The 23394-nt window shown below is 53.5% G+C and overlaps 1 protein-coding gene across 1 annotated transcript in view; it reads right to left on the bottom strand.

Annotated features, from left to right (window-relative positions):
* Positions 1-11004, bottom strand: part of CPAMD8 (C3 and PZP like alpha-2-macroglobulin domain containing 8) — a 63190-nt gene extending 52186 nt beyond the window's left edge. The window contains exons 1-5 of the mRNA XM_081092820.1: positions 10901-11004; positions 7038-7189; positions 5395-5417; positions 2067-2232; positions 1940-1992 (exon numbers count right to left, since the gene is read on the bottom strand). Of these exons, the coding sequence (XP_080948946.1) occupies positions 1940-1992; positions 2067-2232; positions 5395-5417; positions 7038-7189; positions 10901-10989 (483 nt within the window). The 5' untranslated portion in view covers positions 10990-11004. The remainder of the gene's footprint in view (positions 1-1939; positions 1993-2066; positions 2233-5394; positions 5418-7037; positions 7190-10900) is intronic.
* Positions 11005-23394: the final 12390 nt, after the last annotated feature.

Here is a 23394-nt window from a genome sequence, read left to right as displayed (position 1 = left end):
GGAAGGACGCACCGGTGGAAAAGAACAGGCAAGTGTATCAAAATAGTCGATGAAAAGGCACAGGAACTTGGGGTGACGAAAGTTAAGGAAAAGCCGTGTGTACCCACAGAACTGCCCTTCTAGGCTGGCCACCGGCCACTAGGAACTATGCAGCGTTATTGTCCAGAATATGAACCCCACAGGGGTGGGGGCCCCGTCTGCTCTGCTCAGCAATGTGCCCCGAGCACTCAGTGCTCAAGGACATGTACCTAGCGCGTGCCCTACACATGTCCTCTCGGGCTCCCTAAGCGGAAGTCGCCCGCAGGCCACGTTCACATCTTTGCTATGCGCACGTGTAGCGTACTTACACCTCTTTTTTCACAATCAGTGCTTTTCTGCAAGCTCCTCCGTGCAGCGGACTGCCAAGGAGAAGCCGAGGAAATAACGGAGCCGGGAAAACCACCACTTTGCTCTCATCGCAGCGAGTTTTGTTTCATGTAATTCTGGAATCGTCTGTGGAAGCTAGAACTGGCAGTGAGCGTCTGATGGGTAATCGGGTATGCAAAGAACCTCGGGTCCCCACAGACTACTTATTGGCCACAAAGGGGAAAGACAGACTTTTGGTGGGAGCAACAGGGCAAACTTTACTTAAACCACTGGCTGCACTTACCATCACCAGCAACCAGACACACCATTATAATTTATCATTAAAATATAACTTCTCATTAAAATAATCTTATAAGTGCATATGTATATAGGTGTATATACTGAGAGAGAGAGAAAGCACATAAATGTAGCAAAATGTTTGTAACTGGTGAATCTAGATCTGTGGTTCTCAAAGTGTGTTCCCTCGTCCAGCAGCAGCATCAACTGGGAACCTGTTAGAAACACAGATTCTTGGGTACCTCCCTAGAAATCAGGGAATCAATAACCGAGTCAATAACTCTGGGGAGGGCTCAGCAATCTGTTTGAGCAAGCCCCCCAGGGCAATCAGACGCACACTCAAATTTGAGAACCACTGCTCCAGATCAGGCCAAATCTGGCCCTCTATCTGTTTGTGTAAATAGAGCTTTATTGGCACCCAGCGACACCCATTTATTCACACACCAGTATGTCTCTGACTAAGTCTATGCAACAACAGCAGATCTGAGTAATTGAGACAGAATCCTTCTGCCCCACAGACACGAACATATTTACCACCTGGCCCTTTAAAAGAAAGTTTGCCAATCCCTGGGCTGAATAAAGGGCACATGGGATTTCTCTGTGCTGTTCTTCCAACTTTTTTGTGCATTTGAAGTTATTTCCAAATAAAAAGTTAAAAGAAAATCAATGCCTTCTTCCTGTGAATATGTTTATTTCCAAGGAGAAATGATGGGTTTGATGTGCGGTTATATTTTCTTTCTAATAATGTTAAAAGCAGGGCTAGTAGGATTTCAAATGATAACCCGTTGCTGCTTAAATCCTTCATAAGCCTGTGCAGAGGGCACTGGCCACTGCCTGAACCACAGGGCTCCCTTATGGGGCACCTACCATTTTTAAAAATATATATATTTTTATTGGTTTCAGAGAGGAAGGGAAAGGGAGAGAGAGCTAGAAACATCAACGATGAGAGAGAATCATCGATCAGCTGCCTCCCGCACACCCCCACTTGGGATCGAGCCCACAACCCAGGCACATGCCCTTGACCGGAATCAAACCTGGGACCCTTCAGTCCGCAGGCCGATGCTCTATCCACTGAGCCAAACCAGCGAGGGCCCCACCAGCATTCTTGCCTCCTTCTGTCCCACAGACCTCCCCCGGGCCTCCCAGGAGAAGTGGAGCCCCAGGGAGGGACCAAAATGGGAGGTAAAAACTGTAAGAGGACAGAGGAGAAAAGCCAGCTGCTGAAGGTGGCCCTGGCCAGGGTGTCTCGGGGTGGGGGGGGTGTGTTCTGGGCACAGGGTTTAGAAGCAAATCTCACCTTCTCACTGATGGGCCTCAGGTCTGGGGTGACGGTGAAGACGCTGATGAGCACTGGGAGGAAGGAGAGAGACGTGTAGCAGCTCCAGGCCAAGGCCGGCCCCTCCCCCGCCCGCACCGGCGCCCACCTCGGTGCCGGGGCCTGTACACTGGCTTGTCGGTCTGGATGAACATGGAGGTTCCCCGGGCATCCACGGTCACGGAGGTCTGGTTGTGGAAGAGGGTGCCCGCCTCTTCCTGCCGGCTTCGGCCCCACACCTTCAGGAGGGCCTGGCCCCGGAGGCCCGCGGGCACCTGCACGCAGAGCATTGGAAATGGGGTGTCGCCCTGGAGGGGACCTAGGTGTTGGGAAAGCAGCGTGGAGGTCTCGGGTGGGGGTGCTCGCCTGTGGTGACTGTGCCCCCCAGGGGACGTTTGGCAGTTTCTGGAGAAGGTTTTTGGGTGTCACAGCTGGGGGTAGGGCATCTAGTGGGTGGAGGCCAGGATGCTGCTCAACAGACTAGAGCAGTGATGGCAAACCTTTGAGCTCAGCGTGTCAGCATTTTGAAAAACCCTAACTTAACTCTGGTGCCGTGTCACATATAGAAATTTTTTGGTATTTGCAACCATAGTGAAACAAAGACATATTTTTGATATTTATTTTATATATTTAAATGCCATTTAACAAAGAAAGATCAACCAAAAAAATGAGTTCGCGTGTCACCTCTGACATGCGTGTCATAGGTTCGCCATCACTGGACTAGAGACTCCCAAACGGGCCCTGGATCGTCGCACTTAGAATAGCTCTGGGTGAGCATTTCTCAACTTGGGTTAGGGGTGGGGGAGGATTCTGCGCCCCCCACCCCCCACCCCACCCCAGAGGACACTGGCTGTGTCTGGAGATGTTTCTAGTTGTCATAACGGCGATGAGGGTGCTACCGGCCTCTAGTGGGTTAAGACCCCCCTGCCCCCGCTCCCAGAATTACACGGGCCTTCGCTGGTCTCCTGTACAAACCCACAGCATCTATCCTGGGAGGAGGCCCTTCTTGTGTGCGGTGGCAGGGGACCGCACACACTAGTAACTTTAACCCCTGCCCGGGGCTGCCCTATTTTCTGACGCGGCACACTGTTGCCATCTGGGGCTGGTTTGTTCTCTGGGGCGGGGAGGTCCTGGGCACCTGGGTGTTGAACGGCCTCCCTGGTCTCTACCCTCTAGATGCCAGTGGCAACCGCCCACCACCGTTGTGACACCCATAAATGTCTCCAGGCATTGCCAAGTGTCACAGAGGGAAGGGCGTAACATCCTCCGGAGAAATGCCCCCTCGAAGGAGGGGCTATAACTGCCCTCCGTGCCACCGCACGAAGGACACACCCGCCTCGGACTTCATTCTGATCACGGCACGGGGCACGTTATGATTAAGAATGAGCCTCAATTTAGTCCATTCATTCAGGGACCCCTGAGCATCTGATAAAAGTTAGGGACTAGCTAACTCAGTAAATGCCTACAATGTCAGGGCTTACAAACCCCTAGAAATCAAGGACTCCAGTTTCAAAACCCACGTCAGAGAATTCCCTACAGTGTAGTGTCGTATGGAAAATCATTTTTAAATAACAATATTCAATGCCGACAAGGCTGTGGGAAATTTGGTCTCTAATGTATGGCGGGCGGTGCTGTGGGCAGGCAATGCTGCATCTCCTACCACCCTGGCCAGGTAGCTCCGTTGGTTAGAGCATCATCCCAATGCACAAAGGTTGCAGGTTCGATCCCCAGTCGGGACACATACAAGAAGCAACCAATGAGTGCATAAGTGGGTAGAACAACAAATCGATGTGTGTGTGTGTGTGTGTCTCTCTCTCCCCTCCTCTCTCTCTAAGTTCAATCTATCAATAAATAAGTTGTTTAAAAACTAAAATAAAACAAAGCAGGACCGAGAAACAGGCCTAGATCCTGACCTGGTAACTCTTTTTCAGAGTGTTTAGCCAAAGGCAGGCATCCGGCATGCTAACAGCTTTACACACAAAGATGCTCGCAACATTTGGGTTACATTATCAAAACCCTAAAAACAATTTTTAAAGATCTAAATATGCACAAGGCGAGAGCTTCGTAAATTACTACAGTTGACCTTTGAACACTTGAATTGCAGATTTTTTTCAATAAATATTGGCCTTCCATATCTGTGGGTTTTGCATCCGTGGATTCAACCAACCACTGGGTGAAAACAGGATTTTTGATCTGGGGTTGGGAATCAACAAATGCAGAAGGCTGACTGACGGTATGCATTATTCTACGCCATCCTATCTAATAAAGAGGGAATATGCTAATTGACCCTCACATCATCACAAATATGGCGGTGCCCACAGCCACAAGATGGCCAGCAGGGGAGGGCAGTTATGGATGACCAGGCCAGCAGGGGAGGAGAGTTGGGGTTGATCGGTCCGGCAGGGGAGCAGTTTGGCATCAATCAGGCTGGCAGGGGAGTGTTTAGGGCAGGGGTGAGCAAACTTTTTGACTCGAGGGCCACAATGGGTTCTTAAACTGGACCGGAGGGCCGGAACAAAAGCATGGATGGAGTGTTTGTGTGAACTAATATAAATTCAAAGTAAACATCATTACATAAAAGGGTACGGTCTTTTTTTTTTTTAGTTTTATTCATTTCAAACGGGCCAGATCCGGCCCGTGGGCCGTAGTTTGCCCACGGCTGGTTTAGGGGGTGATCAGGCTGGCAGGCAGAAGTGGTTAGGGGCAATCAGGCAGGCAGGCAGGCAAGCGGTTGGGAGCCAGTAGTCCCGGATTGTGAGAGGGATGTCCAACCTAAACTAGCAGTCGGACATCCCCTGAGGGGTCCTAGATTGGCAAGGGTGCAGTCTGGGCTGAGGGATTCCCCCCGCCCCCAGTGCATGAATTTCATGCACCGGGACTCTAGTTTTATATAAAGGACTTAAGCATCTTCGGATTTTGGTATCTGCAGGGAGTTCTGAAACCAATTCTTTTCAAATACCAAGAGAATGACTATAGTTAAGTTTTGGGGGAGTCAAAAGTTATACATAGATTTTCCACTGCATGGGGGGGAGTGGCGCTGGTAACCCCCTCATCATTCAAGGATCAACTGTACATAAAAGGGATGTAATAAGATGCTGTTTACAACAGGATGCAAAACACAATTATAGAGACTTTGACACATGAAAATATGTTTATACAAGGTGTTTAGAGAAAGCAACAGGAAACACCGTGGTGTATACCCTTTAATTGCAACTATGAAAAAATGTGCTCAAGGGGACAAGGATTTGCAGGAAACGTGGAAAAGTGAAAAGTATAGGAAAGGGGATTATGGGTGACTTCTCCCTTTCTAAATTTTTTCCTCATCAATCATTGTTTTTCTCAGTGATTTTTCTCAAAACACATGCAACATTTCTTGTTCCACCCAATTCAATTTATTTCCAAGGTAGGGTTTATGATTTCAAAAGTTCATAGCTTACCTTGAGTTTGATTGTTCCTTTATCTAAAAAATGAAAATAAAATGAAAACGGTTAAATCAGAAGCTGTGTTTTCCTGCCCAACCTCCCTGGCCTGCAGCCTTACAAACATGGGTTTCTCAAGCCGGAGGGATTTTTTGTGAACAAGCATATACGCTGGGTCACTCTGGTCTGGCTTGGGCTGGGCCGGGCCGGGCTTGCCAAACTGGCGAGAGTTGAAGGCCGGAGGGAATGGACAAAGCTGAGCTATTCAGGGGAAAGTTGGCCGGCCTGCATACTTGATTCACTTCACCCCTGGCCTCTGCCCAAGGTAAGCTGTGAGGGGAGCAAAGAGAAACTCCAGGGAAGAGGAACAGGAGAAAGAAGACGAGACTGAGGCTCCCAGTGGACCTTGCTTGAGTGAATCTGACTGGTCTCCCATCGCCTCTCTCCTCTACCCAAACGGAGTCATTGGCTGTTCTGACACCTCTCGGGATTTACTGGCCTTTGGGGCTTATTTAGACATCTACTGTTTCTGCTTCCCAGGATGAATCCCCCCTCCCCTCTCCACCCCACCCCTTTTCCTTGCTAGCCAAACCCTGATTTCCTTGTAGAACCACCTGACCAGCTCCCAGTCCATGTCATTGGTGGAGCTCTGTGCAAATCTACATAGGCCTTTGCCCTTATCACAGGGATTGGCTCAGGGGTGAGCACATGATGACCCAAGATAGGCCAGCCAGCAGAGGCCCTGCCCCTGGCCACAGGGACTGGGTCTGAGTTGAGGATATGACCCAAGATGCACCCCTCAGAGGGAATCCTGGGAACCCCACCACCACTGCCTCTGAGCTTTGAGGAGACAAGGGCCCATCCAGAAGTGTGGCCAGGAGATGGCCAGTAATGTCCGTGGGCTTTCTAGTTATGAGAGGCCCTAAAACTCTGCCGCTGAAACCAACCTGAGTTGGGTTTCGGGGATGACCCCCGGAGAGGAACAGGGGCTGCCTGCACTCCTCCAGCCCACCCAATCCCTTCTCCTAGTTTCCACTCCTGGTCGGCCTCCCCGTGTCCCCGCAGAGGACAGGGGCTGCCCCACTAGAGCCCCAGCACATCCTGTCTCCTGTGGCTGCATCCTGCCCATGCTCCATGTGAGCAATGAGTCACCTGCCCTTCCAGACTGGGAGCCCCTGAGGCAGGGCCAGGAGGCAGCACTGTCGCTGTCGTTTCGTTTAGTTCTCTGCAATTTACCAAGGAAACTGTGGGGAGAGGCTGGCTGAGGGCCTAAGCTCCGCCCAGCTGGGAGCCCAGGTCTGGGTCCACACGAGGTGGGGTGGGGGAGGGGGGGCAAAGCTCAAGAAAAGGTCTGATTTGGGCCCCATCCCACCTCTAGCCAAAGCTGACAGGAAAGGGTGCCTGACTCCATCCATATCTGCACCCAAAGAACCTGGACTCGGATTCCCCATTCTGGGGAGGTGGCTGCCCCTCCGGGGCCTTACTCTCTTCATCTGAGAAATGGGGAGAACTCAACCTGCCCGCCCTCCCTGCCAGGGCTCTAGGGAGGTGGGTTGGGAGGAAGCAAAGCAAGGCCCACCCTGCCCAAGCCCTGAAGGCCAGCAAACGGCTCCACGGTGCGAAGGGAGGGGAAGCCCCCATCAGAGAGTTCGGAGACCTACCCAGCATGGCTCCCTGGCTCCATGCCACTGCCTCGCCCTGGGCCACCAACTGAGCCTGGACCATGACTTCCCTTGGGGAGTTAAAGATGGTCACGCTGATGACTTCCTCCACCCCTGAGCGGAAGACGGAGGGCGCCGTGATCAAATAGCCCCTGCAGGAGAGGAGAACCGTGGTGAAGGCCAAGGGCTGTCTGACCACCCCTGGCCTCACTGCCACCCTGGCAGGGTCAGGGTGCACCCCAGGCTGACTCCACCTATTCCTGACCCTGAAAACACGGTCACGTCATGCATCTATATTCCCCTCAAATTGTGGGCTCCTGAAAACCATGGACTGGCTTGTTCGCCTCTGAGGCCCTCACTGGGTAACTCATTTCTGAAGCTCTCATTGGGTAACTCATTTCTGAAGCTCTCATTGGGTAAGCATCTGGCCTCTCTGAATCCACCCAGTGCCACACCCCCCTTCGATCTCTGCATTCTGGCCCCTGGCCTTTTCTCTGCCATCGGACATTTGCACGTGCCACGCGCACAGTCTGAGGTGCTCTTCCTGCAGGCTAAGGGGCAGGACTCTGCTTCATCCTCACAGCCACTCTGTGAGAAGTGTGCGCATCTCCCATTTACAGTGTCAGAAATTAAGTCCTGGAGCAGCCAAGTCATGTGCCCGCATCAGTGAGACACCAGGATTTGAACCCAGACAGTCAGACTCCGGAACCCAGTAGGAAGAAGTAAGGAGCTTCCCACAGAGTTAATTTTAAGAAGGAACCCCTAAAACCAAACTGAATGACCCAACACAGGAAAAGCTTCGCCAACAATGGAATCAAAACATCCCTCTCTCTTTAAAAATCCTCAGCTTGACTTTGCAGATAGGAGAGCTGATCTTGCAGAAGGAGAAAGAACGTGCACCAGGTCACACAGCCAGAGAGGAGAGGGCCCTGGGTGCCTTTATGGCTGAGTCCCAGACCTCCCCACCCGCGTTCCTGCCTCCTCGTGTTCTGCAACTTTCCACCGAACATCACAAAAGCTCGTCCATAACCACGGGACCTGATCACAAGGTAACAAGTGCCCAGAGCACCAGCAGCAGAGGCAGTACAATCCAACTGAGCAGAACTATGGACACTAGAGAGAAATAGGCAAAAGGGAAAACTCTGGGCTAGGCATTTCTCAAAATCCTCTCGGAGACAACCCGACACACACACGCAAAAAGGTGAATTTAGACCCTTACCGCACATCCAACGCTAAGATGGATTCAATGTGGGTCAGACACTAAATGTAAAACTATAAAAGCACTAGAAGAAAACATAGGCGAAGGCTCTGCAAACTTGTGTTAGGCAAAGATTTCATGAATAAGGTACCTAAAAGCACAATCCCAATGCATCAAAGAAGTCACTGATAAATTGGACTTCATTACAACTTCAGGAGAAGTTTGGCATATCGAAAGATGCACGGGTTCCCGCAGCACTGACCCTAGGAGTCCGCTGTGCTCTGTCTGGCTCAGACAATGACCAGAGTTCACGCACCCTGGATTCCTACATGGACTGTCCAACTGCAGGACTGACCACAGCCTGCAAGGATCTCAGGGACTTGCCCTCTACTATATGACTCCAGCACTAATGAGAGTGGCCAGAGACCCTAGCTTCGATGGTGCACTGGCCAGACCCAGCAATGACTGGAGTAGTGACCATGGGGTCCCGTGTTCTGTCCGACTCCAGCACCGACAAGCGCCTGCCAACTGGATTCCTGAGTGCAGTGTTTGGCCCCAGCCACGCACAGAGCGTGCATTGACCCTGGGTATGCAACTATACCTTCTGGAGCATGCAATGGCCCTGGGTCTCATGGATGTCCAGATCCGGCACTGACCCGAATGTGTACTGACCATGGATCTTACGTTCTGTCCCACTCCGGCACCCAACAGAGTACGCAGTGATGCCAGGAATGGACATGTACCATCTCGAGCAGGAAGACCCTTGCTTCGTATGTGATGTGTCGTGTCTGGCTCCTGCACTGACAAGAGGGTGCAAAGACCCTGAGCTCCCTTGTGCAGTGCTGGCGTCAGTGCACAGCGCATGCAATGATCCCGAGTCCTGCACTGTGTCCAGAGCACACAGTCACCCGAGGGGCGAGCTGCTACCCTCTAACTCCAGCACTGACTCGGGCGTGCAGTGGCCCTGAACTCCTATGGGTCCTGTCTCGCTGCCGCACTGGATGTGGCCTCGTTTAAGACAGTCTTTCCACCCAGCTCCCAGCTGATCCCTGAGGCCCCCCACCTGGCGTGTGCTGAGTGTGGAAGAGCACCTGGGAAATACACAATCCACGTGTTTGTTTTCCTCGGTCGTCTGTAGAGCCCTCATCCAGGCCCCCGTTAGCATCTTTACCCAAAGGCCCAGAGGGCCTGCTGGGACCAGATGCGTTTTCCCTGAGGGCCAGGAGCTGCGCCTGGCAGTGTGCTCGCCAGCCGACCACCGTCGACCCTGGCATCTGCGCCAACACTGGCTTCTCATTCTTTAGACCTGGGAAAGGCGGTGTTTGGGAAAGTGCCCTTTATTTCAATGAGGCATGTGGCCCGCTGGCCGCGAGTTTGACATGCTTGGATAGACGGTGTTGGTCTTGCAAATCCATGCTGCTTTCTGGGGCTAGAGATTTCTCCTGAAAAAAAGCCAACAACGTGGGACACCATCCAAGGCTTTTCCTAAAACGAGGTCCTTCAGGATGGTGGGCCGAGGCCTGGAGGCCAGCTGATCTGGAACCACAAGTCAGTCGCTGTGTCTCCCGGCGTGGGGGTTCCGTTTCACCCAACAGTGGTGAGATCCCAGGGCTAATTCAGTCAAACTCTGTTTAAAACCCTTCAGCGAAGGGCCTCTGGTCCTTCTAAGGCAGGATCTCTCCTTTAGGGCTGTGTCATGCTGTGTGTGGGGGGCTGATCCGTATGGGGGGCAGCGTCCCTAGCCCCTACCCAGTAGGTTCCAGCAGCACTGCCTGCCCCTGGATGTGACAAGGCCCAAATGCCTCTGGACAATGCTGAATGGCCCCGAGGGGACACAGATCGCCCTCTGGCTGAGAGCTGATATTCTAAAAGGTGTCCATCAGCACAAAAGTCTGCTGGGTTCCAACTTCACAAGGTCCAGGGGAGGGAACCCCATTGCTCGAAGCCAGCGTGCTGTCTTACTTTTCAAACTGTGATCTCAGAGGAGCAGTCCGCACACCCCACCCCCTCTCCTGGAGACCTGATTCTGGGAACTCCTGAAGGAGGGCTGCTTGCAAAGCACCCCGGAAAGGCGGAGCCGGACCAAGCTGCTGAGCTGGGGCAGCAGGAGGCAGCCCCCCTGAACCCACAGCCTTGCAGGGCTCACCCGAACTTGGCAGGTCTGGAAAGATTCCCTAGGGAGCCAGCTCCTGGGAAAGTCTCCTTAGCAGCCAGTGAAGTCACCTCCTCCCATGTCAATCCCCCAGAAGCTCTGTAAGTGAACTCCAAGAAAAATGTGGAAGCCAAACAAACACTTCCTCCCCCACCACCACGCCCTGCCTAGGAAAACGAACTTTCTCCCATTTCTCAGCCAAAACGCGAACCTCTTACCTTCATGCCAGGGGCAACTTGAAATCGCCACCCCAGACGACAGCCACGGCCACCCAAGGGGGCAGCGTCTGCAGCCAGAGCTCTGGGGAGTCCCTGTACCTCCAGGGGCCCCTGCCGAGGTCTCAGAGTGCCCCCTTCCCCAGTCCGACCCGTACGTACTGGGGGACAAGAAGCTAGGTCCCACCAGCGCGGAGGCTGTGTGGCCTTGGACGGGTCGCTGCACCTCTCTGAGCCAGTCTCTGGGACTCCCACCCCGGGAGGCGGCCAGCCTCCTCGGTCGCCCGGGGCTACTCACGGGGCCTGGGGGCGGGCGGCGTGCACGCTGTCCCTCGGCGACAGAAGCAGCAGGAGCCTGAGCAGCGGCCCAAGCAGGGCGCCCCACATTTTCGGGCTCCGCGGAGACGCCGCACCCAGGGAGGGGGCCGGGACGGGGTTGGACCGGAGCCAGGGTCCGAGCGACCCTGTCCCCGCTGCGCCGTCGGGGACCCTTTGTTCGCAGCCCCCGCGCCGTGCGCCCGGCGCCATGCGCCCTGCTCCGCGCCCGGCCAGGCTTGGGCAGCCGGGACCAGCCCCCTACCCGGACCCGCCTCAGCCCGGCCCGCCCCGCGCGCCCCGCCCTCGCCCCGCCCCTGAACTCATCCCATCCACCGACTCTCCCCACAGCCTCCCGGGACCCGCCCCTTGCCCGGATGCACCCCCAGACCCGCCCATCCCCTTCCCCTAGTCGACCCGAACTGTCCCCCACCCCCCTCCCCAATCTGGCCCAATATCCTCTCCAAACCGGCCCCCTCCCTGGACTGTACCCCCATCCACCCTGCCGGCCCGCCCCCCAGCCGCCCACCCATGGCACGGTGGACCCGTCCCCGCCCCTGCACAGGGGTGCTGCGTCTCTGTGCCCTCTTCACCCCCCGCTATGCTGGGCCCGCTGTGACCTCTCCAACTCCCCCTTTCCCCACCCCCACCTGGAGGCTGAGGAGTAGAGCCCTTTGGAGAAGCTAAGGCTGGCTAGAGGGCCAACCTTCCAGATCCGGGCCCCTGATTGCCTTCCTCACTTCTGCCCTCGCAGCACCGCAGCGTCTGCAAATCCCCTGGGCCAGCCCCTCCCTCTTCTTTCTGTCTTCTTTCCCCTCTGCACACAGCAGGGGTGGGCCAGCACCCCTTCCTCTTTGAGGGCAGCGTGTCCCCTCCTGCCCCTCCCAGTGTCACCAGCTCAAAGATGGTCCCCCTGTTGTAGGTCCCTCTGGTGGGGACAATGCCTTTCGATGTCATGTTCAAGTCCTCTCCCCACTCCCTCCAGTATCGCCCACCCCAGCTGGCCTGAGGCCTCTTTAGTGTTTAACGGGGCCAAATCCAAACTTGGGGCTACCCTGAGGCTGCCTGATGGCCCAGCCTCATTCACCCTAGTTCCTCCTGCACCCTGTGCCGACCCCACTGCCTGCCTTTGTTCAAAATCCGCCCCTCCACCCGCCTCCAGCCCTGCTCAGCTCCTGCTCCTTCCCAGAACCCTCTCTGCTCCCAGGCTGGTGGGCTCTCCAGCCTCCTCTCCCAGCCTCCCCCATAGGCTTTGGACCAAGCCCTGGGCAGGCGGTGGGACCCACAGCATCTGCCATAGCAGATGATGGAGGGGGCAGTGCAGGAACCGGCCTAGATGAGGGAACAGCAGGGCAGTGGTGGTGCTGAGAGACCAGAAGGAGGTGCCAGCCTACAAGCACGGTCCCCACAGCCACCAAGCAGGGTCTTCTAGTAAAACCCTCATCGCTCACGTCAGCCCCCCCCCCCCAGGGATCCCCTAGCCAGAGGGGAAACAGACATGCCTGGGTGCGGGAGCAGCTGTGGGGTGTGAAGCTCACTGCCTGGGAGGGCACAGCTACCCTGTCACTGGGGCAGCAGCCAGTGACATTAATGAAGTTAAAACTTCATGTGACCTCTGACTCCACTAACAGGAAAAGGCTGTGACCAAGGTGACACAGCCAAGCAGCTGCGTCGTTAGGGGCCGTGAGTAACCAGAAGCAGCCTGCACGACCATCCACGGGACAAGATGAAGGAGGTGCCACATGTGAGCCCATGAGGCAGGGAAAGTGAGGTGCAGAGAGATGGGAAGGGGCGGACAGACCCATGGAGAAGAATGCAGGGAGGGAATTGCAACAAGACCCAAGGGCTTTCACCTCCTGTGGTCTGGGGAGCATGGCCAGGTGCTGAGGGTGGGGGTGGCTGTCCTCACCCTGTGTCCCCGAGGCCCCAGCGAGTGAGGACTAGAGCTGCTGGCTCGGTGGAGGAGCAGAGATCTCTGCACACAGCCCGTGAGCGCCCACTCCCAGGGCCGTGAGGGAGGCTCCTCTTCCGGCCTTACCTGATCTCAGCAAAGAGCACAGCAGAGCAATGTCTTCTCAAGGACTTCCAGGTGTCCAGAAAAGAGCAACAGCTCGCAGGGAAAGTTGCTCGGGAAAAGGATGCAAAAGCTGCTGAGAATCTCCGAGGAGCAGGGAAGCACCTTGGGGACGCCTTTACAGATGGAGAAAAATCAGGCGGATCTGCCCAGCACTCTCCCTGATGCACGTGGAGAGGAACATGCATTCGCCCTCCTCGACAATGGCTGTAATGTCTTGGTGTGTGTGTGTGTGTGTTTTGTGTGTGTGTGCGTGCACACGTGTGTCTGTGTGTATGTGTACACACCATACATGTTCTTGGTCCAGTAGAAGCATGGGAGGAAGAGCACAGGATGAATTTCTGTAGCACATTACCATAAGATTGATAGCTTAAACAATAGGACTTTAGACAGCCCACAGGATGGGACAAAATATTTGTAAAGCATATATCTGGTGAGGGATTACTATCCAGAATATGTAAAGAGTGCCCACAATCCAACAACAACAAGAAGCATATAACCCAATTCAACAACGGGCAAAGGCTCTGAACAGACATTTCTCCTAAGAAGATCTAAGAATGGTGAATAAGCACATGAAACATCACTAATCAGTAGGGAAAATCAAATTAAAACCATCATGAGATACCACTTCACACCTACACAATGGTATTATTTTTAAAAAAAATAGACAATAACAAGTGTTGGCAAGGATGTGGAGAAATTGGGACTCGTGTGCACACCGCTCATGGAGATGTAAAATGGTGCAGCCACTGTAGAAACAGTCTGGCAGGGCCTCAAAAAGTGGAACATAGAATCACTATATGATCTAGTTGTTCCACTTTGGGGTTTATGCCCAAAAGACAGACTATAAATAAGCACTGGAGAAGGCCGAGAGACATATGAAAACATGTTCAAAGACACTAATCATCCGAGAGATGCAAATCAAAACAACAATGAGGTACCATCTCACAAAAGTCAGAACGGCTATCATCAACAAACAAGTGCTGGAGAGGATGTGGAGAAAAAGGAACCCTACTTCACTGCTGGGGGAATGCAGACTGGTGCAGCCACTGTGGAAGACAGTATGGAGTTTCCTCAAAAAGTTAAAAATGGAACTCCCATTTGACCCAGTGATCCCACTTTTAGAACTATATCCCAAGAAACCAGAAACACCCATCAAAAAGGATATATGCACCCCTATGTTCATAGCAACACAATTCACCATAGCTAAGATTTGGAAACAACTTAAGTGCCCATCAGCAGATGAATGGATTAAAAAAACGACGGTATATCTACATAATGGAATATTACACCGCTATAAAAAAAGAAGGAACTTTTACCATTTGCAACAGCATGGATGGAACTGGAGAGCATTATGCTAAGCGAAATAAGCCAGTTGGAGAAAGACAAATATCACGTGATCTCACTCATATGTGGGATATAATGATCAACATAATTTGATGAACAAGAATAGATCCAGAGACAAATGGCGGGGAGGTGGGGAGGTTAGAGAGCAACCAAAGGACTTATATGCATGCATATTGGCATAACCAATGGACACAGACACTGGGGCGGTGGGGGCTTGCCCGGGGTGGGAATGGTTGCGGGGGAGGGGCAATTGGGGATAAAGGAGACATGTAAAACTTAAGACAATAAAAAATAAATAAACAAACATCGGGCTAAATAGCAACTTTTCAGCAGAGAAAAGGCACAAATTAGGTGTAGGGTTGCTAGAGTTGGCAAATAAAAATAGAGTTATATTTGCATCTCAGATAAATGACCAAAAAATGTAGTGTAAGTAATGACCCAGTAATATTGGGGAGGCCACTCACTAATCTGCCCTGTGCTCCCATCTGGCTCCTTCTCATCTTTCAGGTCCCATCCAGGGGCTCTGTCCTTGTGAAGCTCCCCCCGCCCCCGCCAGGGGCTCCCTCAGCTGGGTGGCTGTGCCTCCAAATGAGGCCCTGTAATGTGTGGTCTGTACCCGCCCACCTCACCTGGAAGGTCGTGCACTCAACCACCACACCTGGGGGCTGTCTGCACCTGCCAGCCTCACCTGGGAGCCGTGCGCCTGTGGGGTGAGTGCATGTGTGTCTGTCCTAGCAATAGGGTGGAGGTGCCACCTGCAGCCCTTCTTACCAGTAACCAGAGCCCCTGGCATAGCTGGGAGTCAGACACCTCCAGGCACCTTCATCAGTTTCTTAGGCTGCCACGGGGCCCCCCCCATTTATTCACTGGAGGCTCCCATGAGATGAGAGCAGGGACCAGCCTCTGAGGGCACTTGGGCCAGTGCTAATGTTTAATGAGAAAACGGAGCCCCAGACGATTCAGCCCTAAATGGGGGCCTTGGCCGCTCTGTCTTCTGGGCAAACAGGCCGGAAATAAAGCACCACAGTGACTGGCCCAGCCCGCCTCGGCTCCCCCAGCCAATTCTGTCCTGGAGAAGATGCCAACTCCGTGTCAGGAATGTTTTGGACACACCCTAGGCCAGGAGGGACTGAAGAGGCACCAGGCCGCTGGCAGCTCCAAACATACAGTGGGGGCCCGAGTGGGACTCCCACCCTCTGCTCCCCACGGTGGATTCACTGGCCCTGCAGGGAATGGGTCTGCAGGAGGCAGAGCCTGGGATGGTGCATGGTCAACTGCATTCCAACCCAAGGGAGGTGGACAGCCCCCAGGTGAGGTAGACAGGTATAGACAGCCCCCGGGAAAGGTGGACAAGTGTAGCTAGCCTCTAGGTGAGATGGCCAGGTGTAGACAGACCCAGGTAAGGTAGGTAAGTATAGACAGCCCCCGGGTGAGGTGTACAGGTATAGGCAGCCCCAGATGAAGTGGACAGGTGTTTACAGAGCTCCAGATAGGGTGGACAGGTGTAGGCAAACCCCAGATAAGGTGAACAGGTGTAGAAGCCCACAGGTGAGGTGACTACTTCCTCCTTTTCTTTCCTTCTCTCATCCTGTGTCTATGGACACCACCCATCAGGTGAACCAGATGCTCAGAGATGGACCAGGCTGCCTAGCCCTCAGCTGCTCACAGCATTTAGGAAAATCAGCTCTAACAGGTGAGTTCTGGAACTTCGGGCGGTAGGACTTACATCACAGGGCACCAGTGGGGGCTAGAACCTGATGCAAAGCCAGCCTTGAACCCAGGGAGTAGCTGACAGTCCACATAAGGCACCTCTTCCCATAGTGCAGATGGGGGCTTCCCAGGTGTGGCACTGGGGCCAGGCAGCCAGGAGCAGGAGGGACCAGTTCGCACGCACTGCTTTGTAGGAGGAGACGTTTCATTGCTCCTTTGTGCAAACTGTCCAAGACTTCCTCCTGGCTCCCTAGGCTACAGCCCACCGGACCCTGGGCACTTGCCCTCCCACTGCCCTGTGAGCCAGGTGGCTCACTCCCCCGCCCCCTCCCCCAGCCCAGCCCTGGTCACTTGGGCTTTAGCTCAGGGGAGCAGACCTCAGGCCTTGCCACCTTCTTCCTCTCCCATGGCACCATTCACTCATTCCCTTTCTCTCTCTCTCTCTCTCTCTCTCTCTCTCTCTCTCTCTCTCTCTCTTCTTTCTTTTGTTAAATAAAATTTGCTTCCCGTAAAGTTCACCCACTTAAAATGTATAATTCAACAGTTTTTAGTGTACTTACGGAGTTTTGCAACCATCACCCTAACCTAATTCTAGAACATTTCTATCACCCCCAAAGGAGATCCCGTCCACATGAGCAGTCACTCTCCATTCCCCCTCCCCCAGCGCCTGGCAACCACTAATCCGCTTTCTGTCCCCGTGGGTCTGTCTGTTCTGTCCATTTCATGTAGATGGAATCATGCCTCATGCGGGCTTTGGGGACTCGCTTCGTTCACTCAGCATGATGTTTTCAAGGTTCATTCCAGAGGCACTCTTCCCAGCTTATCACACTCAGTGGAGAAAACCAGCCGTGTTTCTGCTGAGGACAAGGAAGGGCCTTAAAGCTCCTGATGTGAAAAAGACCAATAACAACGACAACAGCATCCTATATAATAAAAGGCTAATATGCAAGTTGTCCCCTTGACCGGGAGTTTGACGGGGAGTTCAACTGGGAGTTCGACCAGGGGGCAGACGCTCAATGCACATGCATGGAAACATGGAACAGGCTGATGAATCTCAGAGGGAAGTGGGAAGGGGGGAGGGCAGGAAGAGATTAACCAAAGATCTTATATGCATACTAGAGGCCCGGTGCACGGATTCATGCACCGGTGGGGTTCCTCAGCCTGGCCTGCGGGGATCGGGCTGAAAGTGGCTCTCCAACATCCCGCAAGGGGTCCTGGATTGTGAGAGGGCGCAGGCCAGGCCGAGGCACCTCTAGTCAATAATAATAATAGTTGACCTTTACAGAGCAGACACCATGCGCTGGGTAGGAATTGTGTGTTTTGTTTTTTCTCATAACCACCTTGAGAAGGACAGCTGCTGTCCCCAGTCCTCTGGACACTCACTGGTACCCAGTGACAGAGCTGTGATCGCGCCGTCCCCTCTCCTCCCTTGCCCACAACCCCCAGCAAGGAGCCTCCTTTCTGCCCCTGGCTTTGCACTGTCAGCCCGGGAGGCTGTTCCCAGCAGCCTTTGCATGGCCGCTGCCTTCCTAGTGGGGGGATGGCTGGCAGCCCCCCTGCATCTGGAATTGGGGGAGCATTGCCCAAAATGGCAGCCTTGGGACTGGTAACCAGGCAAAGATTTTGGCCCCAACTTAAATGTTCTCACCCCCCACCCCCAAATAAAATAGATAAATAAGGCACTGTTATTCAGTCTGACGTACTAATCTTCAAAATGTTTTAAAATCCTCTGTTGGTATCGGTGCACAAACTAATCTTTGCATTTCATGTTGCACTGTAAGTCACCCACTGACTGTTTATTAAGCCAGATAGTGTAACTGAGGTCCCAATTTAGATCAACGATCCTTCTATCAAGAGTCAAGTCTCTAAGAGAAAAAAACCTCTTCTTTACCATGACTAAGCCACAAATGACCTATTTTATAATGTGAAGGTTAATTTACTGCTATAAAAGTTTTATCAGCGCCGAAACCGGTTTGGCTCAGTGGATAGAGCGTCGGCCTGCGGACTGAAGGGTCCCAGGTTCGATTCCGGTCAAGGGCATGTACCTGGGTTGCGGGCATATCCCCAGTAGGAGATGTGCAGGAGGCAGCTGATCGATGTTTCTCTCTCATCGATGTTTCTGGCTCTCTATCTCTCTCCCTTCCTCTCTGTAAAAAATCAATAAAATATATTTAAAAAAAAAAAGTTTTATCAGCAAAAATACAAGTGCTATTAAAATTGTGGGGGAAGAAGTTGGCTTCTGTCGTGAGCTGAGGTGTGTCCCTCTCCCCAGATGTAAGTCCAAGTCTTGATCCCTGCCCGGAACCTGTGAGTGTGGCCTTTGTTGGAAATAGGGTCTTCAGTCCCCGGGGCTCGTGGCTCACATGGATGTCCACTGTCAGATGAGATGCGGGGAGGCGGGAGATGAAAGGCATTGCAAGGGAGGGGCGGGGGGGGAGGGGGGAGAAGCATTACAGGGAAGAGCTCAGAATGAAACCCCTCAAGTAACTTCTCCCCAGTGTGTCTGCCTCCAGCCACTGGATCTCAGGCATTTAGAAAACACAGCACATAAAGGTTCCTGTCTCTCTATTCGAGGGACACACGTCATTTTGCATAAAATGCCTTCAGAAATCTTTAAGAAAGATGCTGCTTCGTAATTGCAGAATCACTGCAAAGCGCTTTTGCTCAGCCACTGCCCTGGCCCCCCTTGGAACCCCACATATCTGCCCCCCACCCTGACGCCAGTCCATGGCCGTGTTCCCAGCAGCCTCGTGTCCCCGTGCCCCTGGAGGCAGCTCTGGGAGGCTCTGCGGATGCTGCTGTGTGCCTGCATGAATCGCTGGCCCGCGGCCAGGTCAGCTCTGGACCCAGAGGCCACAGGCTTCTAGCTCTTCGGGGGGAGATGCGTGGTGCTGACAGGAAAATATGTGTTTGGTTTGTAAGTTAAGCGAACTCCCTGTGGAAGTGATTGGAGAGACAGTAAAATGGAAACCGGTGTGGTCATGATGTTGGCAACACTCCCGCCATGGCTTTGCACAGCAGGCAGCGGGGCGGGCGCAGTCCTCGGGGGGGCTCTGCAGAGAGCTGATGGACGCGACCTGCGACCCTTGCGCCTTCTGAAACCATCAAGCATCAGCCGAATGAGCTGTTTAGGAAAGGGGCCTGGGCCAAGGCCGTGGAGGGAGCGGGGGGGGGGGGGGGGGGTGGAGTGGGGGGTGGAGAAGGCCCTTTGCATCAGAAACACACGCGAGTCACTTTTAATCAATCAAAAAGAGGACGAGAGACCAAATGCAGTTAATGAATGCTCGAACCCCCTGCTGTGATGAAACACTTTCAGGAGTTGGGCTGGGCCGCGTGGAGCCGTGGAGATGCCCGAAACATCCATTAGGAGAACGGCCGAGTGAAGACGGTGACCTCTGCGCGGTGAGAGAGCAGTCCACTGACAAGAAAAGCAGAGCAGCCGTAGATTGTTATGTGAAAGAAACTGTTGCAAACACAGTCAGTATTAGTCTCCTCTGGCTGCTGTAATGAATGACCACCTACCTGGTGGCTCAAAACAACACAAATGTACTCTCTTACAGTTCTGGGAGCCAGAAATCGGACATCGGTGTTACTGGGCTAAAGTCGAGGTGTCGGCAGGGTTGGTTCCTTCTGGCGGCTTCAGGGGAGAGTCCGTGTCCTTGCCTCCGTGTCTGAGGCTGCCTGAGTTCCTGGGCCCGTGACCCCTTCCTTCCGGCATCACTCCAACCTCTTGCTTCTGTCGTCACATCTACGACATCTGTGTGGAACTGCCCTCTGCTTCCCTCTCGAAAGGACACTTGGCATTACACTGAGGACCTGCCTGCAAACACAGGGCAATCCCCCCTCATCTCAAGACCCTTCATGTCATCGTGTCTGCAAAGCCCCTTTCCCCATAAACACACCATTGAAAGGTCGATCGGATCCCTGCGGCAGCGACTAAATGACCAATGGTCAGGGCGTACATGCAGCCTGGAGACGCTGGACAAAGGGATTCACATTCCAGGGGGACAGAGCAGGATGGTGTCGCGGGATTTCATCACGCTACTCAGAAGGGTATGCAACTGAAAACTTAATGTTTATTTCGTTGAATTTTCCATTTATTATTTTCAGACCACGCTTGACCAGGGAACAGTGAAACCTTGGAAAGCAAAACCGCGGGGACGGAGAGAACCACTGTCCAGGGAGACTCCCCGCAGGGAGAGGGCAGGCTTCTCCAGGAGGCTTATTTTGCCCAAATGTTAAAAGTGAGAGGAAAACCAAGTGACTCTTCCCCAGGGGGTTCCCACCAGAACCTTGCAGCTCAGCACGGGGAGGCGGCAGAGAGCCACAAAGCGAGAGGGAAGGTGAAGGCCAGCCTGGGTCCCTCGTGGTGGGGATGGATGGGCTGGACACAGGCATTTGCACACACAAAGCAAATCCAATCTGGGCCCCCAGCAAGGGCGCCCGGCCTGTTCCAGATCCACAGTGGCTGTGCTCACGGTGCAGGCAAATGCTCTAAACCAGCGGTTCTCAACCTTCTGGCCCTTTCATACAGTTCCTCATGTTGTGGTGACCCCCAACCATAACATTATTTTCGTTGCTACTTCATCACTGTCATGTGGCTACTGTTATGAATCGTCATGTAAATATCTGATATGCAGGATGGTCTTAGGCGACCCCTGTGAAAGGGTCGTTCAACCGCCAAAGGGGTCGCGACCCACAGGTTGAGAACCGCTGCTCTAAACTGGCCAGGGTCAGAGGTTCACTGAACTAATCCTCAGACATCTGCGTCCCTGCGATCACCCACAGGGACTTCCGGAACTGCCTGCGCCCAATCAGCTCCAATTAGCCAGAGGCAGGAATGTGGGTTGGGGCAGAGCTCCTCTGAGGAGAGGAGGCCCCGCCTGGGCCGCCCCGGGAAGCGGCCACCGGGAGGAAGAGAGGGATCCCCGGCCTCCTGGTCCGTGGGGGCTGCCAGGTGGCCTAGCAACACCCTCCTCTGTCACTAATCCCGTCATTCAAAAGCGACGTTTCAGCAGGCCAGACAGAGAAAGGAGGGCAAATGCTGCACGGCTTTTCACTTGGGTGAGGTCCCCAGAATAGGCAGCTCCATCGCGACAGAAAGTAGAATAGAGGTTACCATGGGCTGGGAGGAGGGAGTTCGTGTTTAAAGAGCAGGGAGTTTATGTTGAGGAAGATGAGACATGTGGGTGTAGATGGTGGGGATGGCTACACAACAGTGTGAGTGCATTTAATGCCACCTCTAGTACACTTAGAAATGGCCAAGGCGATAAACATTCCGCAGAGCCCATCAGACTGCATTCTTTCATGGAAAAGAAAACAACACACTGGATATTGGGTATAGGAGCAGGTTCCTTGGAAGTGGCTGCCACGGTCCGGTCCCGTCTGTAGGGAGCGCGTGTGCAGTCCGGGGAGGTGGCGCCGTTTATCCCACGGTCCCGGGAGCACAGGCTCTTGCTCCACAGGCCCCCGCCTTCTCTCTCCTTCACCATCATTCCTCGGGGTCCGGTGGAGCCTGTGATTTGCCGGCGCGTACCTATCCTGGTGCCCTGACCCTGGCCGTGGCAGGTGCTCAGAGGTGTCTGAACCTGACTTTACGGGAGGTGACCTGGTCCAGATCCAGATCCAGGTCGTTCCTTCCATCTTGTTCTGATGGTGGCCCGGGTCCAGCCCTAACAGGCCATGACAAGGCGTTCTCCCATGTAGGGTCCTCTCTTCCCCAAATCATCCTGGGTACCGGCCCCTGGAGGCCGCAGCTCCTGCCTGGAAGTGGGGCCGCCTGGGAGGAGTTTGAGATGCACTTTTTGTCCAAACTCACTAGACAATCTTAGGCCAGAAGAAACCCCCAACCATGCAGTGAGGGGTCAACCTGGGAGGAAGGGATGGTCCCTAAACCAAAGCCATAGCATCCTCTTGTTCCCATGGAAACCCCTCCTTGCCTTTGATTGGACCCTAGGGCCACTGCCACACACAGCTTTAACCAACAGAAACTTACTCTCCCTCAGTTCTGCAGGCTGGGGGTCTGAGGTCAAGGTGTCAGCAGGGTCATGCTCCCTCTGGAGGCTCTAGGCGAGGGTCATTCTTGCCTCTTCCGGCTGCTGGGGGCTCCCAGCATTTCTTGACTTAGGGCCACATCACCCCCATCTCTGCCTCTCTCTTCTCATGGCCTCCTCCTCTTCTCTGTCTGAAATCTCCCTCTGCCTTTCTCTTATAAGGACCCTTGTCATTGGATTTAGGGCCACCTGGATAACTTAGAATGAGCTCATCTCAAGATCCTTCAAAGACCCTTTTTCCAGATAAGGTCACAGTCACAGTTCCGGGGTCCAAGTTCCATGTGATGTAACTTGCGGGGGCAGAGGGTGGGGGGCGGGGGGAGCGGGAGGCACCAGTCATCCACTACAGCCTCCAGGCACGTTCTCCCTGAAGACCAGGCTGAGCCTGACCAGTTCTCTGGGCAAATCTCATTCTCTTTATCTCTTGTCCAGACTGGGCCCCAAACAGACCCAACCTTCTCAGGATGCGGAATTCTCCTGGAAGACCAACAACCTCAGGATCGAAGCCTCCACCACAGACAACCAACGCTCAGATGGTCCCCGTGACATGAACGGGCAGTCTGGACGAGGCCAGGCGACAGTCCAGAGTGCAGAGCTGAGCAGGTCCAGGAGAGCTGGGACTCACACCTGCCCCGGATGATGCTGGCGCAGCACCAAACTACGAAACAGAGTGTGACGCCATTAGAAGCTCTGACACTCTAGGATACTTGACTCAAAAAGGTGCCCACAGCCTGGCCAGTGTGACTCGGTTGGTTGGAGCATGGACCCATACACCAAAAGATGGCAGGTTTGATTCCCGGTCAGGGCACACACCCCGGCTGCCAGTTTGATCCTCAGTCGGGGCGAGTGTGGGAGGCAACCAATCCATGTGTCTGTCTCACATAGATGATTCTCTCTCTCTCTCTCTCTCTCTCTCTCTCTCTCTCTCTCTCTCTCTCTTCCCCCCCCCCCTTCCTCTCTCTAAAAAATCAATAAAATAATAAAATTGGGGGGGGGGGGTAAAAAAGATGCCCACAATACTGCAGATGAAAGGGAGTCAGGTTATAAATGTACAATTCCACTTCACTTTGTCTGAAATTCTATTAGAATTATATGCTCCAAAATGCAAATCATGCCAATCTCTCACTGGTAACCATTCTGGATGATTTGTAACTCTCCTGTGACTACTTGTCAAAAGACGTGCGCCAAGATATAATAAATACTAAAGCATTAATCTGTGAGTGATGATACTTTATTTTTTTAAGTATGCAAAGGCATGAACAATTTCACCTGAATTGATGATGATGGACAGAA

Source organism: Myotis nattereri (genome assembly GCF_964212035.1).
Source record: "Myotis nattereri genome assembly, chromosome: 5".
Taxonomy (NCBI): Eukaryota; Metazoa; Chordata; class Mammalia; order Chiroptera; family Vespertilionidae; genus Myotis; species Myotis nattereri.
Note: the sequence above shows the minus strand (reverse complement) of the source record. Positions and strands in the feature narration are given on the sequence as shown.